The sequence below is a fragment of the Mandrillus leucophaeus genome, unplaced genomic scaffold (genome assembly GCF_000951045.1).
Source record: "Mandrillus leucophaeus isolate KB7577 unplaced genomic scaffold, Mleu.le_1.0 Scaffold124, whole genome shotgun sequence".
Lineage (NCBI taxonomy): Eukaryota > Metazoa > Chordata > Mammalia > Primates > Cercopithecidae > Mandrillus > Mandrillus leucophaeus.
In genome coordinates, this window is record NW_012100765.1 from 1210512 (window position 1) to 1227567 (window position 17056).

The 17056-nt window shown below is 45.0% G+C and overlaps 1 protein-coding gene across 1 annotated transcript in view; it reads left to right on the plus strand.

Annotated features, from left to right (window-relative positions):
- The first annotated feature begins 6675 nt into the window (after nt 1–6675).
- Nucleotides 6676–17056, plus strand: part of ALPK2 (alpha-kinase 2) — a 128951-nt gene continuing 118570 nt past the window's right edge. The window contains exons 1-2 of the mRNA XM_011971703.1: nt 6676–6784; nt 11008–11125. Of these exons, the coding sequence (XP_011827093.1) occupies nt 6676–6784; nt 11008–11125 (227 nt within the window). The remainder of the gene's footprint in view (nt 6785–11007; nt 11126–17056) is intronic.

The following is a 17056-nucleotide window of genomic DNA, read 5'->3' on the forward strand; positions in this document are numbered from 1 at the left end:
ATGTATATGATGTTACATCAGGATTAGAGACAGCAGTATTCTTGGGGCAAATGGGAAATGGGTTAAGAAACTGCCAAAGTGTTTTCCAAAATGTTTGTACCACTTTTCCATTCCCACCGGCAATGAATGAGCGTTTTTGTTCTTTTCCCATCCTCACCGATATTCCACTCCAGCAAATCTGGACTCATGTTTCAGCTCTGCCACTTGCAGGCTGTGAGAAGTTATGCTTCTTACACCAACCTTTAGAAGTGACTGAAGCTTCCGAGTCATTAGCTGGGAAATAGCAAAGAACATCCACCAGACAGGTTCACCGTGAAGATGAAATACGAAGTGCCCAGCCTTGGGTCTGACACACAGTAGGCACCCGAAATGTGTTACGTGTCTCTCCCCACATGGTCTGCCGTCCTCCCCACGCAATTTACAGAAATCATCTTTGAATAAGCTTCCCTAACTAACACGGCTCTAGGTATTAGGTGATGGCAATCACCTAATTTGCGAGATGGCAAATTCAGGAAGACAACTGCCATTGGATTAGGCTGGGTAATCAGAACTAATCCCTCCTGTCCCCACTGAGTAGGCGCCCTAACTGCTGGCCTTCCCGCTAGTTCCACAAGAGCTGGTTACCCGTGGTCTGCTTGTGAGCTATGACCTCTTCCCTGATGCTTTCTGCTGACAGCAGGCTTTCTGGTGACAGCAGCCATGCGACTTGCTGGCTATTGAGGGTGGGGGAAGAGGGATGCAGACTGGTGGTGGGAAGGGGGTTGCAGATTAGTCAAAATAAAAGTTGACGTCACTTGAGTGTTTTAAATGTTTGAATAATGCTCCTGTAGCCTTTGTTCTCCACCAATTTGAAATAAATACATTATTTTTATAATCTTGCCAATGTTAAACCCAAAGCCACTGGCAGCAGCTAACACTCACATACACAGTGCTTACTTTATATACTATTCAGAACAGCATTACATAGACTGACTCAAATTCCATAATGATCAAATGAATAGATGCTGCTATTACGTTAGTTTTATAGAAGAAGTGACTGAGGCAGACTGATGATCAGTTAGTGAGTGGCAGAGCGGAGGTTTGAGCCTAGGGAGCAGGTGCAGGAGTCCACATCCCACATCATGACATTACCCTGCTACCTGTCAAGGGTCCTGCCCATTTTAGAGTAGCTATCAAAATGTGATATGTGGGCCGGGTGTGATGGCTCATGCCTGTAATCCCAGCTGCTCAGGAGGCTGAGGGAGGAATCGCTTGAATCCGGGAGGCAGAGGATGCAGTGAGCTGAGATTGTGCCATTGCTTTCTAGCCTGGGTGACATAGTGAGACTCTCTCTCAATAAATAAATAAATAAATTCAAATGCAAATAAAAAGAAAGAAACTTGCCACAATCCACTGTTTAGGGAAAATCTCTCTCGAACCTTTTTTTCTCTGCTCTCCCACCACCACAATGACAATCATCAACACAGAGGAAGAGGAAGACTTCTGTGACCAAAGTCGTGGTGGATTTGCCCCATACGCCAAGCTGCAGACACCGGTGGCGTGTTCTTGGATTCAGTTCCGACACTGTCTACCCGGAGATAGTGTCAGATCCCACAGGTTGTGGGTCCAGTCCCCAAGGCTACTCCTCACCCACCCCCCGAACCCCCGGACAACCAGCTGCGAGTCAAGGCTTCCAGAACTTCTGACTGACTGGCTTCAAGTTGGGGTTCCCATGAGCACCTCTTGGGGTTAATTTGCTAGAGTAGCTCATGGAACTCAGGGAAACACTTACATTTACTGGTTTATTGCAAAGGTGATTTTAAGGATATAAGTAAACAGCCAGATGCAGAGATCCTAGGGCAATTTGCAGGTGCTTCAGTCCCCATGGAGTTGGGATGCGCCATCCTCCCAGCGTGTGGATGAGTTCTTCACCTCCTGTCAGCCTCCACGTGTTCACTTCTCTGGAAGCTCCCCAAACCCTGTCCTTTTGGGCTTTTATGGAGGCTTCGCTACATAGGCGTGACTGAGAACCATGTAGAAATGTGATTGGACAAAAAGCACCTGATCTGAACCCAGCAAGCCTGTCTGTTCAGATTTTCTTGGCATTCTTTTCTCTGTGTGGCTTTCTTTCCCCTAGGGTACGGGGCAGGAATGAGGGTCTTTTGGAATGAGGGCTTTTGACCACAATCAGAGTCCTGCCTTGGACAGGTAAAAGGAGGATAGAAGGTCAGGAAGAGAGAGAGAGATTCTGTTTCCCGAGGCCAGAAGTGCCCCAACAGTATAACAAGGACTATGGGAGTTAGGAGCCAGGAATTGTGGATGGAAACCAATAAATATACAGATATATCCTAACACCTTAACCACACAGCAAAAAAAGAGGCAAATGCAGCATTCTTTCCAATGAACACACTGTTTTTCCAAGGTCATCTGTGAAGCCTACCACAAACTCCTCCACTAATCCCAATAATTCAATATTGATTGTTCCTCTCTAGCAGAGAATGATACATCTGTCATCAAGGGTTCTCACCTTCAGAGAAGCCACGAAACACGAGCCACAGCCTGACTTAACTGTCCTTTTCCTCTCCAGAGTACAGTCAGTGCTCTGTGGCTGAGATATGTGGTCACTAAACTGACTGTGTGAGTCAAATAGTGTGTGTTTGTCAGTATTTTCACATGTGGGACAACACTGTCAGGAAGTCGTCACCTGGGGAGGAGTCACGGATGACACAGAAGCTCCTCAACGTTAGCCCAGCTCTTGACAGCTGGATTTATCCTTTCCTCCTTCTCCATCCATAGCAGTGATCTCCGGGAATGAGAATGGAAGGTCATGTCCTGTAAATTACTATTACGGGTGAGAATTACACCCAGAGACATTTTTACATATTAGTTGGTGTGCCACTTTAAAAAAGAATTACTGTGGTAACCCACAGCAGAAAAGGAAACTGATGAAACAAGTGAACTCTTTCCTTGTACTACACTGATTACCATTATGAAAACTAATTATGTAACAGATTTTCACAAGGCAATTGACATACGTATCCTCAGCCTATTTTCATTCCCTCCTTTTACAGATGAGAAGGTAGGCTCAATGCCTTGCCTTATAATTGGCAGAGCTGGATGTAGATTTGTTTCTGGCAGGTGGCAAAGCCTGCATTGTGTTCACAGTTCTGTGGGGCCTCCTGCTCAGGAGGGTGTTTTCTTGCTATGAGAGCTGCCCTGTCCCCCACTGTCCCCCTCCGTTTGAGTAACTTCCCTAGGAATGTGAAGAGTGGGGTAGTCATCCTTCTGTCTCTACAGTTGCTTCTAAAAAGCATTGCTGATTTGCCACAAAAAGGAATGAAGTACTGATACAGGCGACAACATAGTCAAACCTCAAAAACATTGTGTTAAGTGAAAGCTTCTATTTATAGAAAATATCCAGAATAGGCCGGGCTCTGTGTCTTCTGCCTATAATCCCAGCATTTTGGGAAGCCAAGTGGGAGGATTGCTTGAGCCCAGGCATTCAAGACTAGCCTGGGCAATGTAGTGAGACCCTATCTCTAAAAAAAAAAAAATCCTTAATAGACAAATACATAGAGACAGAAAGTAGATTAGTGATTGCCTCTGGCTGTATGTGTCGTGGGGGTGGGGGGTGGAAATGGGGAGATGAGGAAGTAAAAGGGGTGTAGGAATTCTTTCTAGGGTAATGAGAATGTTCTAAAATGGATTGTGGTGATGGTTGCACAATTCTGAATATAGTGAAAGCAATTGAACTGTACACCTTAAATGAGTAAATTGTGTATGATGTGGTAATTATATCTCATTAAAGCTGTAAAAGAGCTGGGCATGGAGGCTCAAGCCTGTAGTCCCAGCTACTCAGGAGGCTGAGGTGGGGGGATGGCTTGAGCCCAGGAGTTCAAGACCAGCCTTGGGCTGGTGTTAAATCTGAGTTTTAAAAAATACCAGTTGATATCAATTCCTCAACCACCAAATGTACTTGTAACCTAATCTGGAATGGAGGTATCTATTTGCTATCTAGCAGATGAATTTTCTTCCTGTGCTGTGCAACTAATTTGCCAGCTATGCTGAGAGGGGTTTACTATGCTCTGAAACACCACACATATTAACTGGAGCCCCATGTCATCCAGCCTCTGCACAGCTAAGTTTAAGAAATTCTACAACCAAAAATAACTGGAAATATAAGTCATTTGTTAAATAATGTCAAAAGGACCCAATTCACAACCACAATGCATAGTTTCTGAAAAATCTTCAGTTCGGCCTCTCTTGCTGAGTCTTCCATACCTGTCCCAGCAGGTATGTCTCACAAACCTCTCTCCCATCTCATGTGTTCTGTCCCACACCCAAGCAGTTTTCTCTCTTTTTGATGCTACCGTATCACTTCTTCAACTTTACGGCTTTTTCTACCCATCATGTGAATTAATTGAACTTCAGGTTTAAGCACGAAGTTGCTTCCTGCACACACTCTCCCTGAGGAAGGGAAGGCAGTGTATTCCCCTACATTAACTTACTTAACCCTGATATTTATAGAGTGTAAGTGCTTTATGGAGGGGCAGTTTGGGAACACTTTTTGGGAAATACAGTTCCCACCATATTTCTAAACAGAACATCTTGAGATTAAGGAAATACTGTGGGAACTTCTAAAGCAGCAGGAGTGATCTCAAAAGCAAGCACTTGAGGCATTTGTGAGCAGAATGCTCCAAGGGCAGCATCCACCAAGCAAGGGGGGCCTCAGGAGCCAAGATCTGTTCTTCACACAAGGCCCTGAGCCCAGAAGGGTGCTGTCTTTTTATTATTTCTTTTGAGGTGGAGTCTTGCTCTGTCGCCCAGGCAGTGTCGTTCAGTGGCGCCATCTTGGCTCACTGTAACCTCCGCCTCCCAGGTCCCGGTTCAAGCAATTCTCCTGCCTCAGCCTCCGAAGTTGCTGGGGTTACAGGAATGAGCCACCATGCCCAGCTAATTTTTGTATTTTTAGTAGAGACAGGGTTTCACCATGTTGGCCAGGATGGTCTTGAACTCCTGACCTTGTGATCCGCCCGCCTTAGCCTCCCAAAGTGCTGGGATTACAGGCGTGAGCCACCACGCCGGGCCGGGTGCCGTCTTTGGTTTAATGCTCTGATGTCAACATCTTAAAATCCTTAATCCTGTTTGCACAAAGAATCCCTCATTTTCATCTTCAGCCGGGCCCTGCAAATTATGTTGCTCATCCTGCTACTGCAGCAAGGGTCCTCAAACATCACTGGCCCTGCACTCCCTCCTTCTCCCTCTACTCACTTCTGCTCATCAGGAGGTTTTAGGTGTTGGTGAGACCTTGAACTGTCCTCAGGGAACTTGTCTCTGACAACTCGCCTCTCAGGGTATCTGAGACAATCTGGAAAAGTGGGAAGAAATGGGAGGAACTATTTCTAAATGGGTAAGAAGCTGCTACCGACACTCATATGGAAAGGGGTGTCCCCTTTGGCAATACAGCTATGGCTGCTTTAATTTGGCCTCTCCTACCCAGAGCTTAGCTCAGGCGTCTGTTTTGGGGCACTCAGCATCCCTGGGTTCAGCATTTGCAGTCCCTAGCCGCTCCTTCCCTGTTCAGGCTAACCACACGGCAGTGTGGTTCTTTTCTTTCTCTGAGCTCTGTGGTGTGGGAGAACAGCCGTCATTGTGAAGAAGTGGACGCTACTGTGTAGACAGAGCTAAATGCCCTTTCGAAGGGCATTTACAAAGGAGAGGTCTGGTCAAGTGGAGCCAGCTTGTATCTGCCGGTAGCGTGGAAAGGAAAGTGCTCTCTGGATTCAGACCCACCTGCGCCCTCAGGGGTGGCTCCTATCTGTGCAAGCTGTGCCCTGCAAAGCTGCAGTGGTGTCTTACACTGTCAGGCTGTCAACCTGCACAGCCCTGAAGGACAGCCACAAGGCGGCTGCCACTTGAGCTGTGTGATCTTGAGCAAGTTGTTGAACCTCTCTGAGTCTCAGGTTCTGCATCTGTAAAATGTAGGAGACATTAGTAACTATCCTTTAAGTAGCTTCAAAGAGATTAAGTGAAATAATATATCTGGTGACTAAGCAAGTGTTTAGTGCCTGCCTTCCCCTGGGGCACCCACCTGGTGCTCAGAAGGAGCAGTCATATCCTGATTTCAAAATATCTCCTACCTGGACATCATTTCAACAGAACCAACCTGTTTTTTGGAGGCAAAGAGACGTACACGCTTTTTGGAGCACAGTATGAAAAGACTTTAAGAAGAGAAAGGAAGGAGAATGAGAGGAGGTGGCACTAACCATAGGCTCATGGGATGCTTCCCTCTCTGTTGGAGCTCTGGCTGCCCTGGGATCTGCCTAGGACAATAGGATTCATGGTTCTCAATCAGGGCACCCCCCCACCCCCCTGCAGTGTCTGCAGACTTTTTGATTGTCACGCATGGAGGGGTGGGGGTGCTATTGTCATCTGGTGGGTAGAGGCCAGGGATGCAGCTAAATGTCCTGCAATGCACAGGGCATCCCCGAAACACAGAAGGATCCAGCCCACCTACCAGCGGCACCATGGCCTGGAAAGGCTGCCCAGACCTTCAGTCTGTCCACCAGCCAGCATACAATGAGCTGCCAGGACGGCACCCTGTGGTTTCTGGAATTCCTAAGAAGGCCAGAGAAATCCCGGAACAAATGGTGATGTCGGGGATTTTTTTTTTTCAGATTCATGTGGCATGAAAGGATGACAGACTCCGAAGCGCCCCAGAGGCCCCCGCTGTGTTTTTTGTCTACATTGCTTTCCCAGAAGGTTCCTGAGAAGTCAGACGCTGTGCTTCGCTGCATAATATCTGGTAACCATCACTAGACTAGCTAATCATCCTCTAAAATCTCCCTGCATACCAGGTTTCTTGGCTCACAAAGGCATTACTAAAACATCATTTGGGAAAATTACCTTGGAAATGTTTTTCTTTTTTCTGTGTAATCAATGAAGCAACTCCATCCTCTATGATTTGTTTCTAAAAGATTTCTTTGAGTGACTTCCTGGACACAATTCAGTGATCTTCACTTCACCTTGTGGTTCTGAGTCAGGCAGCTCTCACACTGGTTATTTTTTTTTTCAGATAATCCACTCTTAATTTTCTTTCTTTCTTGGGTGTCCTTAACCATAGCTTAAATTCATGGGGCACAGAGGAATGACATGAATAACTTCTTTTCAGTAAATTGATGGAACTCTTCTGTTATTCTTTAATTTTTTTTTTTTTTTTTTTTTTTTTTTGGAGATGGAGTCTCTGTCACCCAGGCTGGAGTGCAGTGGCATGATCTTCGCTCACTGCCACCCCCGCCTCCTGGGTTCAAGCAATTCTCCCGCCTCAGCGTCCTGAGTAGCTGGGACTACAGGCACCCGCCACCGCACCTGGCTAATTTTTTTTTTTAATTTTTATTGTTTTTTTTTTGAGACAGAGTCTCACTCTGTTGCCACGTTGGAGTGCGATGACATGATCTCGGCTCACTGCAACCTCTGCCTCCTGGTTTCAAGTGATTCTCCTGCCTCAGTTTCCCAAGGAGCTGAGATTACAGGTGCCTGCCACTACACCCGGCTAATTTTTGTATTTTAGTAGAGATGTGTTGGTCAGGCTGGTCTCGAACTCCTGACCTCAGGTGATCTGCCCACCTCGGCCTCCCAAAGTGCTGGGATTACAGATGTGAGCCACTGCACCCGGCTCGCCTGGCTAATTTTTATATTTTTAATAGAGATGGGGTTTCACCATGTTGGCCAGGATGGTCTCGATCTCTTGACCTCATGATCTGTCTGCCTTGGCCTCCCAAAGTGCTGGAATTACAGGCGTGAGCCACTGTGCCTGGCCCTAATTGATATCTTAAAACTGGTTAAATTAGTCTCTCCTCTGGACACCTTCTTCAGGGATACTAAGAAGTGAAAATCTTAAAACGGAGGCAATGGGTGACCAGTGGAGAAAAAGCAGAAAACTGAGATTTCCCCTGAATTGGAGAATAAAGAACTCAGAATTGATCAAGTTTGGGTACTCCCAGTGGTCAAAGGATTTATCATTAAAAGAACATAACATAAAACAATTGGGTAGGGAAGTGATATCTTGTACCTCATGGGTGGTTCTCTTTTCTTTTTTGGATTATGTCTCTATCCTTGAAAACATGAAGGTTCCAATGGTGTTTCTTGACGGTAGACAGAAAACTCTTCTCCCCGTTTTTTTTTTTTTTTTTTTTTTGAGACAGGGTCTCTCTTGCTCTGTTGCCCAGGCTGGAGTGCAGTGGCACAATCTCAGCTGACTGCAACCTCCGCCTCCCAGGTTCAAGTGATTCTCGTGCCTCAGCCTCCTGAGTGACTGGGATTCCAGATGCATACCACCATGCCCAGCTCATTTTTGTATTTTTAGTAGAGATGGGGTTTCGCTATGCTTGCCAGGTTGGTCTCTTATCCTATTTTTCTAAGTCCAGATAGGAGAGGGGTGAGCCTCAGCGACGGCTGCCTTTCGCTAGCGGAAGTCGTCATAAAACCTCGATTTCAGCCTGGAACTGCAATGTAGAACAGCGCTTGGCCTCTCCAAGCCCAGGCTTCTGTCTCTGTGATGGTCCATCGTCATTCAGACAGACAGAATGGTGCAAGCTGACCTTGAGTCTTCAGAGCAGAGCCTTCGTGTGTTTGGACACGACCTGAACTTGGCTGTGGTCCCCTCGCCCAGATACTTCTGAAATGTTTAGGAGGTGGCTCTCAATATGTGACCCACAGTAGGTTCCAAAAACAAGGGGAGGACTTTCAGGTAAGATTTCCAGCAAGTGGCAGGAGAAAAGAGAACCACCCACAAGATACCAGATACCACTTCCCTATGCAAGTCTCATTTCTGGCTGATTGTTCAGATCTATACTGCACAGGGGAAAAAAACAGTCAGCCATTAGGAAACTGGGGGAAATCAATCAGCCCTCACTAGCCTGAATGAAAAACTGGAATCCAAGAGATCAGAATGAGTTCCCAGGCCCACCTCGTGAATATTTTATGTGTTTTCTTCAAAACAGCCACATACCCACGAAAAGGAGGAATTGACTGCTTCCTATAAAGGAGTGTGATGAAACAGTGTTAAAGGGGGACACAGGACTGATAAGAACAGGCAGAAATGAATTATGATCAGAAACCCCTTGATGGTTTTTCAGGGAAGCCCATTTTTTGGTGTCTTTTTATAGGCAAATGCCCGTAAGAGGCTCAGCCACGCAGCTGCTGGAGGACTTATCCTTGCATGCAGGCCTATCTGTTCCAAGCCTCAGGGTCACTACTCAGGCATTTACCTGAAGGAGAAGGCAAGGAGGAAAAACCCACAGTTGCCACAAAAAAAAAAGCACATTCATGGCATGAGCACAGCGGCAGCCTAGCTGGGAGACACAGAGAGGGAGGGAGGGAGGAGGACTCAGCATTTTCAGGTCCTGCTCACGGTGCAGGTGCAGTTCTAATGGACTTTTTCTTCCCTCTGTACTTCTTTTGTCTTTCCTCTTTCTATGGAGTTCCTTTTTCTTTCTTTTTTTTTTTTTTTTTGAGACAGTGTCTCACTCTGTCTCCCAGGCTGGAGTGCAGTGGCACAAGCATGATTACAGCTCCCTTCAGCCTCGACCACACAGGCTCAGGTCATCCCCCTGTCTTAGCCTCCTGGGTAGCTGAGACTACAGGTGCACACCACCACACCCAAATAACTTTTGTATTTTTTGTAGAGATGAGGTTTTGCCATGTTGCCCAGACTGGTCTTAAACACCTAGACTCGAGTGATCCCCCCATCTGCCTCGGCCTCCCAAAGTGCTGGGATTATAAGCATGAGCCACCGTGCCTGGCCAGAACATGGGGTTCTCATCTTAGTGGTCTCTGCAGTTGCTTGCCAAAAATCATGCAATAAATAAGACAAAAATACAAGAATGTTCCTAAGACAGTTTAAGAATGGTATATTGTTTCCAAATACCAGGCTTTCCTTCCTGCATATATAGCACATTTGCACATATTTTCGGTGACATGAAGACTAATGAGAAAGCTCTTTGGAACACAATGGAAACCTTCCTGCTCTATAACACGAGGGAAAAATCCTAAGGGGTGGATGAAATTCCTGGAGGTTTTACCGGATTAGCCCATTAACATCATGTCCCATTACTGAACACCAGGAAAGGATGAATCTCTTCTAAGGGAGAAAGTGTAGGTCAATTTCTTTGACGATATCAGTAACATATGCATAGCATCAGTCTGGGAAGCCTACATTCCAAACTCTTCATCCTCAGGAAGAAAGCAGTAATTGCAAATCTACTTTGTTCTCCTCTCTTTTGTACCATAACTAACACACTAACTTTCAGCACTATTAAAGTATAATTTTCAAAAAGGTAAAGTGATTCCCATGCAGATAAGAAATACACATTTTAAAGACTTTATTCAACTCATTAATTAGAAAAGAAACTGGAAACTATTAAGGTCTGAGGAGCTAGGTATGTATAGGCAATTTAATAAAGGAATGTTGGGGTAAAACTGCTGGGTTAGGTGTAGCATTGGTTAATGACCTACACAGCAATAAACGCTAACTTACAGGGTTATGTTTTCTCCTAGATGGAAATTATTTGCATTTCTATTGGATAAAAACCTACAAATTAACATATAACTTCACTTTAAATCAGTAGTTATCACTGAGTGAAACAAAGTATATGACCGAAGACCACGCTTGGATGGGCCTTTGCCTTCATATGACATTGAAAAAAGATACTATTCATATATTTGCCTTATTTCCAAGTATTGGACAATTTTTCCTAATAGCACGTTGAGATTAGGGGTAGCATTTTTCATTTTGTATCCCACCCATCAGCACAGCACCATCTTAGGTACGTAACATGCTCAATTGTGTCTACTGAATAATGTGTTTATTTGTATCAGCAAGAAGAAGCCTTTTCAATTCCTCACCTAACATAATCCATCATCCTCATCCCTGTTGCTTACTGTCCATCCTTGTTCATAGCTTTATGGGTTTTTTTTTTCCTAAAAATACCTAAACTAATAAGGATATTTTTCTTTCTTTATCGTCAGGTCAGCCCAAGCCAGAGGTAACTTGGTATAAGAATGGTCAAGCCATGGATGAGAGTGGCATTGTTTCCAGCTATGAATTCTTTAAGAATCAGTATATTCATGTGTTACATCTCTCTTGGTAAGTGGCTATACCCCTGTGGACTGTTTATTAATATCCCTATATTCTGTCATGTGCTGGTTACTATGAGGTAAGGCCAAAAGATGGCTCATATTTGCTTCTAGAGTCCTAATTTTAGATGCTATTAGCAGGCATCAGCCAAATCACCCAGCAATGACGATTTCCTGAACTCTGTTCAGTAACTAATTATACTCCCCTAATTTGCTGCTGTCAATGGAGTTAAGCTTTATCTAGAATTTTATCCAAGGTGATCCAGCCACTGCCATCCATTAAATAAGCTTTTCATTTCATCTTGATCTCTCTGGAAAGTAAAGAAAGTGTGATAGGATGTCAGTATTGTTGTCCAACCTTCCATGGGTAGGAAGGAAGGAGAAGTGGCTGACAGTGATCCCATAGCACCTTGGTGGTGGAGTTCAGGCTGGAAGCCATACCCCCTGGCTTTGTTTTAGGAAGTAGTATGGTCCAGTACAGTGATTTCAAATTCTTTTTTGTTCCTCCAAGAGCTCTTGTTTGGATAAAACCAGGAAACTCAATAGGTAAGGGAGAGAAAATGAGAACTGCTCAGGGTGAGGCTAGGTAGGGAGTCTGTGCTTTTGATCCTCAATGCTACTAAATTGGTCACAGTGCCCTTATTGGGGCTGTGAGGAGCCTGAGAGTTCTTGGAAGCATGGTATGAAAATGAGTGGTAGGCGTGGAAGTGTGCCGATAGCCTTGAGTCTGAGATTTAAAAAAAGACTTGTTGAGTTCCAGCTCTGCCATTTTCTTGCTGTATAACCTTGGCCAGTTGCTTAACCTCTCTGAAACTCAATTTCATCATCTGTAAAGCAAAAGGATGACAGAGAGAGTTAAAGAATGTAATGCTTGTAGAAGTTTCATTATAGAGGAGTTGTTCATAAGCATGAAGGCTTTCTTATCTCCCATCTATTACTTTGTTTAAAGTAACAGGCTGAGCGTGGTGGTGGCTCATGCCTGCAATCTCAGCACTTTGGGAGGGTGAGGCAGGAGGATTGCTCGAGGCCAGGAGTTTGAGACAAGCCTGAGCAACAGAGTGAGACTTCATCTCTACAAAAAAATGGAAAAATTGGCTGGGCATGGTGGCTTATGCCTGTAGTCCCAGTTACTCGAGAGGCCAGAGTGGAGGAATTGCTGGAGCCCGGGAGTTTGTGGCTGCAGTCAGCTATGATTGCACCACTGCACTCCAGCTTGAGTGACAGAGTGAAATCCTGTCACAAAAATAAGTAAATATGTAAATAAACAATAAACATCAGACATTATTTTACCATGGTTGAAATGCTTACCTGACTTACAGCATATCTAGCCTAACATTTAAGATACCCATTACTCATCTATTCTTTAATTCTTTAGATAATATTCTTCAGGCACCTACATATGCCAGGCATTTTGCTTAATGCTAGAGATGGAAGTAAATAAATAACACAAACATCGTCCACACCCTTACAAAACATCAACTCTGGTATGGACGTTCAGTGGTGAACAAAGAAAGCCATTCTTCCCCTTACCACTCCAGTGTACCTGGGAGGCAGCCAGACTGGCGTTTGCTGGCCCTTGACCATGGCCTGGACTTTCCTACTTCTTCATTCCAACCTTATCAAAGTCTCCCCTTCCTCATCTTTATCCCATTCAGCTTAGAAACCACCCGTGAGGTTCACAGGTGAGATTCCAGTTACCCATGGGTCTGTCCAGCCTCAAACATTCTCATCTCCTTTGATCTTGATGAACAGGCCTCTCTTTCGGTGGTTATTCATTGCTCAGGATTGATGACAAGTTCAGTAGACTGTGGGCCTCACAGGGCGCAGGAGCCCTCTCTGATTCACACAAACATCCCCTAGAACCTGGCACAGTGCCTGCAACGTAAATATTTGTTGAAAGATTGATGGAGACATCTATCTATCTATCTATCTATCTATCTATCTATCTATCTATCTATCTATCTATCTATCTGTCTCCCTTTTTCTATCTATTGTTTTTGTGGTTGGTTTATCTAGATCAATGTTAGCAAACATTTTTCTAAAAGGGGCCAGATAGTATTTTAGCCTTTGCAGGCCAGATGCAAAAATAGGCCACAACTATTTACGTCTGTCATAGATAATATGCTTTTTTTTTTTTTTTTAAAAAAAGAGCATAGTTGTGTACCAATAAAACTTTATTTACAAAAACAGGTGAGGGAACAGATTTGGCCTGTGGGCTATAGTTTTCCTACCCTGGTAATATCCTTGAGGATCTACACGCTGAACCTCTTTGTATGTTTCCCACCCTTGCTTATTTGCCTCTGAGCATTCAACGCATATTTCCTAATTTTACTCTCACAGTAAACCAAAATATTATACCCACATTTTAGCCAGAAGAGAAGCTTGACATGTGTTCTTTTAAGAACTGAGATTTGCTATTACTGTTTTATGTTCCATATACAGGATGAGGGTATAAAGGGATGGAGGAATAAGAAGCCCATGAGGAAGCCCCAGAGGCAGGTGGGCAAGTCAAAGCAGGAGGTATACAAAGCAGGAGGAGAAACTTGGGAAGGGAACTTGCCCTGTGGAAGGTTCAGGCAGTCACCATTCCCTGCTCTGAGATCCGGCACCATAAAAATTGAGGATTTGACACAACAGAATCCACTCTTTCCAAGCTCCTGGGCTGCCATTTTGAAAAATAACCCATCTACTAGGAAAAGTATTCAGTCGTAATGCAAGAAATGTTGGTAGAGCCCTATAATAGATGTGGTCACGTTTTGCTGCTTACTAGTAAGTATTCTGGGCACTAATGATCATGGAAAGTTCTGACTTTTTATACCAGTAGTTCTGAATTCTAGCTGCCCGTTAGTATCACCTGGGGAGCCTTTAAAATCCACTGATGCTTGGGCTTCGCTCTTGACCAATTAAATCAGAATCCCAGGTGATTCCAGTGTTTTGCCAAAAATGAGACACGCTGTATGTCCTAAACATTCATCTGCAAAGTAATTTGACTTATACCAGTATGTTAAATGCTGGTGAGGAAAATGAATGGTATTTTGTGCAAATGTCTTTCAAAGATTAAAAGTTAGTTGTTAGTTATAATATTAGTCTCAAAATTTCCTGGTATACGCCGTCAACCACTGGATTAGCTCATAGCCCAAAGAAAAGTACTTTTCTTCACCTACATTTGGTCTTTGGGTCATTAAATCCGAGCTTTTAGATATTTGAAAGCTCCTGTTTCTGTGTTTCCCAAGAGCTTTTTTTGGTTTAACAAATCTCATCTGCAGTTCTGCTTGGAGGCTAAGAGCCCTGTGGTTGTATTTATGAACCTTTTGCTTTTCTCTCTTTCCTCTATCTTCCCTGCATTCTCCTCCTCATGCCGTCCTCACCTCATGAACCTGGGCACTTCAGGCGAGTGAGACGGCGGGGAAGAGATTTATCATTGCTGTTGTAACCTTTACATTACCACGGGTCAAGTGTGCTTGGCAGGGAAGAGAAATGGAAAGCCAAGAAGGCATCTTCAGGGAGAGAAACATCAATAATCACATTATGGTATGCACTGTAGCTTGAAATAGAGTTTTTTTTTTTTTCCTAAAAGATGTAGGAGTTGAGGGGTGGGGAGGAAAATGCAAATAGATGTTTTCTACCTCATAATGAAAGCAAATTGCAACGATGTGTATACAAATGGGGAATTGTGGTCTCTTATGAACACAATGTAAAGAAAGGCAGCAAAGCAACAGATAAAAATCTGTCCAGGAACCCGCACTTAGATATACCCTCTCCTCAGCAGGAAGGCCTCCTTTGATGGTTGCAATCACACGGCTGTGCTGAGAGCCAGCAGGAGGGAGGTGGAAGGAAGGGGAAGGGGGCGGAGGACACCCGGGAGCAGCAAAGCTCCGCCCCTGCCTGGGAGACAAAGCAGCCCCTCTGCTCTGTCATCAACTCTGCCCTAGCATCAACTCTGCCCTAGCATCAACTCTGCCCTAGCATCAACTCTGCCCTAGCATCGGCTGGGCTGGGGACAGGTCTGTAGAGCACCGGGCAGGGACAATGACCAGGAGAATGGCACAGTCACCACAAGCCAATCAGCTCATGGAGTGTATACACGGTTGAATAGCGTCCCCCAAATCTATGTCTGCCTGGAGCCTCAGAATGCGACCTTATTTAGAAACAGGATTTCTGCCGGTATAATTAGTGAAGGCGTTCATATTGGATTAGGTTGTTGGATTGTTACGGAAAAGGGGTTCCAGTCCCGACCCCAAGAGAGGGTTCTTGAATCTCACACAGGAAAGAATTTGGGGCAAGTTCATAGAGTAAGGGAGAGCAAGTTTATCAAGAAAGTAAAAGAATGGCAGAGCAGCGGTGTGGCCTACTCGCCTGAGTATACTTATTATTGATTATATGCTACACAAGGAATGGATAATTTATGAGTTTTCTGGGAAAAGGGCAGAGATTTCCTGGTCTCTCCTATTTTTAGATTATATAGGGTAACTTCCAAATGTTGCCATGGCATTGGTAAACTGTCGTGGTGCTGGTGAGAGTGTCTTTTGGCACCTAACACATTATAATTAGCATATGAGCCATGAGGACAACCAGAGGTCACTTTCATTGCCATCTTGGTTTTCGTGGGCTTTGGCTACTTCTTCACTGCATCCTGTTTTATCAGCAGGGTCTTTGTGACCTGTATTTTGTGCCTCCTGTCTCATCCTGTGACTAAGAATGCCTAACCTCCTGGGAATGCAGTCCAGTAGGTCTCAGCCTTAGTTTACCCAGCCCCTATTCAAGCTGGAGTCACTTTGGTTCAAACACCTCTGACAGGGTGGGTCCTAATTCAATGACTGGTATCCTTTTAAAAAGGGAAGACAGAGCCACAGAGACACACAGAGAAAAAATGGCGGTGGGAAGACAGAGACAGAGATCGGGGTGATGCAATGGCAAGCAGAGACCTGCCAAAAATTGCCAGCAGCCACCAAAAACTAGGAAGGGGCAAGAGAAGAGTCTTCCCTGGAACCTTCAAGGGACCATGGCTTGATGACAACTTGATTCTAGACTTTTTGGACACGAGAACTGTGAAAGAATAAATTTCTGTTGCTTTTTGCCACCCAGTTTGTGGTAGTTAGTTATACAGCCCTAGGAAGCTAAAACCTGGGTTTACCGAGCAGTCCCATAAAAGGAGGCAGGGCTTTTTGCCTACCTGGACATAAGCACTGGCCAGATTTATCTGAGAATGCAGTGTTGGTTCCAGACACACCAGCTGAGTTCATCCAGACCACCCAGTGGGAGATGTCTAGGGACCAAGGGGCAAAAACATTTTTTTCAACTCTTCCCCAAATTCACAATTGATTATTTAAGGATTTGAAGGGGACATCAATAAGGTTTGGGTCACTTGTGTTTTTCCCCCAGGGGACATTTGCTAATATCCGGAAACATTTGGATTATCTTGACAGGAGGGGGTGGGGTGCTACTGTGTCTGGCAGGAGGAGGCCAAAGCTGCTGCTGAACTTTGGACAGTAAGCAGGGCAGCCCCCACAGTCAGAACTCTCCAATCTAAGATGTCTGGAGCACCAAGGCTGAGCAACTTTAGCAAACTACCACAAAACTGGTGGGCTCTTGAAGAGCAGCAGTTCCGTAGTTCTCATGGGTCTGTGGGCTGGGGGCTGGCTCTCTGCTGGTTTTCCCTGGCTTTCTCATGCTCGTTCATGCCACTCAAGTCCATTTAAGGATTGGTTGGGGCCTGGCACGGTGGCTCAAGCCTGTAATCCCAGCACTTTGGGAGGCCGAGACGGGCGGATCACGAGGTTAGGAGATCGAGACCATCCTGGCGAACACGGTGAAACCCCGTCTCTACTAAAAAGTACAAAAAAACTAGCTGGGCGAGGTGGCGGGCACCTGTAGTCCCAGCTACACGGGAGGCTGAGGCAGGAGAATGGCGTAAACCCGGGAGGCGGAGCTTGCAGTGAGC